The sequence below is a fragment of the Octopus sinensis genome, linkage group LG1, assembly GCF_006345805.1.
Source record: "Octopus sinensis linkage group LG1, ASM634580v1, whole genome shotgun sequence".
NCBI classification, from domain to species: domain Eukaryota; kingdom Metazoa; phylum Mollusca; class Cephalopoda; order Octopoda; family Octopodidae; genus Octopus; species Octopus sinensis.
The window spans coordinates 85167186-85171780 of NC_042997.1; the positions used below are offsets into that span (position 1 = coordinate 85167186).

The 4595-nt window shown below is 37.5% G+C and overlaps 1 protein-coding gene across 1 annotated transcript in view; it reads right to left on the reverse strand.

Annotated features, from left to right (window-relative positions):
* Window positions 1-3940, reverse strand: part of LOC115211759 (frizzled-4-like) — a 5418-nt gene extending 1478 nt beyond the window's left edge. The window contains exon 1 of the mRNA XM_029780419.2: window positions 1-3940. This exon is cut by the window's left edge and continues 1478 nt beyond it. Within this exon, the coding sequence (XP_029636279.1) occupies window positions 1-496 (496 nt within the window). The 5' untranslated portion in view covers window positions 497-3940.
* Window positions 3941-4595: the final 655 nt, after the last annotated feature.

Here is a 4595-nt window from a genome sequence, read left to right on the forward strand (position 1 = left end):
TGGGAGGCCAGCTAAGGCCGAACTCTTGTAAAACAGGTTGACATTTCCGTTTCACACTTTCACACATAGGTCGGCATGGCCCGATCGGCTCTTTCACTTTATCTGTGCACATTGGCACAAAGACGGAACACAAGAAAAAAGTTAATTGAGAACTACAGCCATACTGAATAAGTGGACTGAATGTATTAAGCTGTAGTTGGGCATCCCGTTGTTTATCGTCACCGGCTAAATTAGGCATACCCGTGACATTGTAACCTTGTCGTTTGCAGGTCGGAATTTCAATCGGATCGCATGTCCTTACGACTTCACCCGTAACTAATGATGGTTTGCTGGACGGTAAAAACCCTAGAAGTAGAATACTGATGAATAACAGAGAAGTTTGGAACGGCATGGACGGTTTGCCGGGCACCATTTGTATGAACGTCCGAAGTGTGGAGGATGCAGAATATGTTGGACGAAAAATTGAAACCTGTGTAATAACTTTGGCAGGATGCATGGCTTCGTGGTGATGGAATCAGTTATAACACCAAAACAGTCCGTATGCAAGTAGCAACACTAGACTCCGGTAGGAATGTTTTCATGTGGTAAATATAAAACATAAATTGTCTTTTGTTCGTTTTTGTATCGAAGTAAACAATTAGTTACTTTTCTTTTTTTAAAACATTTTTTGCGATTAACTATTATTTACTCATTTGATTTATCCATGTTACGGTAAATTAGATTCTACTCGTCTTTCCAATGTTGTCGTTTTTTCGCTTCTTTTTTTATCTATTTATTTATTTACACAACTTGCATTTCTGTATGCATTATAGACAAATCAACAGAAGAAACAAACAAACAAATCTTTACTTGCATTTTTACACTTTTTTTCCCAGTGTCTCTCCGTGGAAAGAAGAAAGTAAATGCCAATATAGATGGAGGTGGGAGTCGGCAAACAATGTAAATAATATTGAATATCCGAGAAATGAAAGCAATTAGAGACGGCTGGTTACAGACAGACGCCTTAGAGTTGTTATTTGTTTGGGTTTTGTGTAGTTTTTTTCTTTTTTTCGTTTTGAGAAGGAAACAAATTTTTTAAGTCAGCAGTTAGTTTTGTTGCTAAGTCTTTGTTGTTGCTGATGTTATTGCTCCGTTTTCTTTCTCTTTCTCACACTCTTGAAGTAAGTATTTGGTTAGTCCTCGAATGCGAGCGAAGATAAACAGTGAAATAGCAAGAATTGTTGCTGTGTTGGTAATAGAAAGAAAAGGTGGAGAGTGGTGATAGTGTCGGTAGGGTGTATGGATGGGCGGAGATACAACTAGTAAGGAAAAGGAATCTCTACAGTGTCAGCAAATTAACTTTAAAAATCTTACTACCTTATTAATTGCACCGAATGCAAAGAAGCAACAGACTACTTAGTCAATTATTATTGTTATCGATGCTGTGCCTATGTGAGAAATTACTACAACACACTAAAAAATATGTTGAATTGTCCCACACCAGATTCTACACGGCAGTAGAGTAAGATTTGTAGAATAGGACTGTAACAAAAGAAAGAAAATGCAAAACCTAATAAACTTCTTGATCGAGGAGCTATTTATAGTTATAGTTATTTACTGTGTAACATTAATGTGCCAAAAACATTTCCCCATGAGTCGTTGAAAGTGTCGTATTGATCCAACTAATCTTGCTGGCCGCATTTAGCTAGGACAGGAAGGAAAGTAAACAAAATAAGATTAGTCGATAGGAACACTAAAAAGAATGTTTCATGCCAACAGAGTGAAGAGAAATAGAAAATAATGATAGTACTCGGTTTTACTTATTTTTTTTTAATCTGCTTGTCTTCTGTTTTAGATTTGTAATTTAATGCAGTTTTATTTAGCATAAAACAAATGAACGAAAAATATTATTAGATATTAGTTATAGCACAAGCATTAATAAACAATGCGTTAAAAACAAAAGCTCATGGTTAATTTTAATGAGTCTTGATTCTTATGAAACAGAAATACCGCTTTGCCCGAATACCAAGTGTCGGCTTTTAAAATTAAGAATTACTTTACTTCATTTATAAATGAGAGTGCTATGCTAAAAGTTTCCGAATTCGACCGTCGACAGATATATCAATTCGAACGACAATAGAAATTAGGTAATGTTTTTACATACACAAGTCGGAGAGAGAAATAAATACCAGCAGAAGCAAAAAGATAGGGAGAAAAAAAATAGAGGAAATCTATGCAGGAAAGAAAACAGCAACAAACACCGTTTGGGTAGAGGGGGATATGAGTTTAGTAAATAAAAAGAAAATAAAGACTATGAAGAAAGACAGCCGAAGAGACGAATGGTGTTAAGCGCAATTGTGTCAATTCTATCTAGGCAGAGAGATAGCTTTTTAAGAAATGACGCCGCATACACACATACACAGAATGAAACACACACACACATTCACTTTCTCTCTTTTTCTCTCCTTCAACCGTCACTGGAGATAACTCGTATTACACGTTTAAGTAAAAACCAGATTTTAAAATATCTTTATAATGTATAGAAGCATACATACATTTATCTAGTTATCTGTTATATACCTGACCCATTGCCAACATCCGAAGAAGGAAAAGTGTGAATAGGGATGATAGAACGACAGGGAGAGAGAGAGAGTGATGAGGATTAAACAAGCCTAATCCCGATTATTGTTTCTTGCATAGTTGTTTTTGTTTTATCTGGTACCCATTCGCTTCCTTTTTTTGTTTTTTGTTACCAAGGGAAAGAAAATGTTTTGTTTGCGATCTGTAGGAGACGTTCCGAATAGTTTAAGTTTGTCTCTTTTAAATTCGATCGACAGACTTACCTCTCAGTGACATAGAGCGTGTGTGCATACATATTAGTCGTGTGTAGGTCTGTAGGCAGAAGTATTAGTTCCTTTAAAATGATAGTTATTGTTGTTATCATCATTATTGTGCTTGTAATCGCCGATAAACTGTTTTATAAGTAGCAAAAGAAAAATTGACGAATGATCATGAATGAAAACCAACACTGTACCAATGCTATTGTATAGTAAAACAGTACTATTAACGTTTTAAGGCTGTAAATTTTTTTCCTGGTTCCACAATTTTTGGTTCATACGTATTCATATATAGATACGATGCATGATTTTATTTCGTTATGAAACTTTTTCTTTCCGGTTTTCTTTTTTTTTTTCCTTAGATAATATCAGCTTTAAAATATATGAAAGACGATGTTGATGAAGACGAATCTAGTTGGACAGAAGTTTTAGTTTTAATAGACGTGGCCCAGTCCGGGGACAAAAAAATACAACATACAAACGGGAGTCCGTCGCCGATAAATGTAGTATACAGTAGCTGTTGAGGGTGTTTTAATAGTCCTTGTCATATTATAACAATCTTCTGATGTGCTGGCTGTTATTAAAGCAGAAAAGCCACTGACCCATCGGAAGAACCAATGTTGTGCAGACTTCTTGTGTGTGTTCTGGCTTTCCTTTAAAAGATCCCTAGTATCCTCCAAGCAAACGACCCACTCACACCGTTTCTCCGTGACGGTGAATAAGCGAGTGTGTATGCGTGTGTGTGTGCCTCGTATGTATATATATATATAAATATATATAGTATATATGTATTTCTTTTTTGTCTTGTTCCTCTCACTATCTGAGTGAGAAGTGTATGTATTTTATTTTCTTTTTCACTCCGTCGATAGAATTGTCCAAATCAACACCACCACTTCTTGCTGAATTAGTAGTAGTAATAGTAGCACAACCCTTAAAGCCACTGTGATCTGGGATTGTAGATGTAGCACTAACAACAATATTAGTAGTAGCAATCGTTATGGACTTATTAATAATACCGCTTGCTGTAGTACCATGATCGTCAGCAATGCCATAACACCCACTTATCCACACCATATTGTGGCACTAAACGCGTGTGTATACGTTCTTTATATACCCCAACAGCTTCTCTCTTTCCCCTCCTCTCTCCCTCCATCTAGCTCCCTCCTTCCCTGGTTCATCTTCTACCTCCTGCTACAACTCATGTCAGGTTCTCTCAGCATTCTCCCCCATCACAAATTCTCTTTCTCTTTCTCTCTCTCTCATTCACTGCTGTCCCCTCACACCGCACCTCGCATTACTCTTCACCTCCGGTTATTCCCGCGTCATAGGTGTGTGTATGTGTGTGCGTAGTATGTGTGTATGTGTGTGTGTATACGTATGGAGGAACCTCCTTCCCCGCCTTCTTTATTTCTTCGATATTTTTTCTTTTCTTCTGTCACTCCACATTAAACACCCTCTCATACGCACGCGCACAGAACACAGCACTCGCACCGGCTCATGCACACCAGCGTGCAAGCACACAATCAACACGCACACACACGCACGCACACACACACACACACACACACGCACACATACACACGTACACGTACATTCGTACACACAATTCACTTGTATTTTTCTAATTTCATATCCTATCTTCGTTCATTCACTTCCTACGAGGACTTTTTTTTCTTCTTTCACCGATTCCTGAATTAACAACACACGCACATTCACACACACACACATACGCACACGCACATACACACACACACATACACACACATGCGCGTGCACACA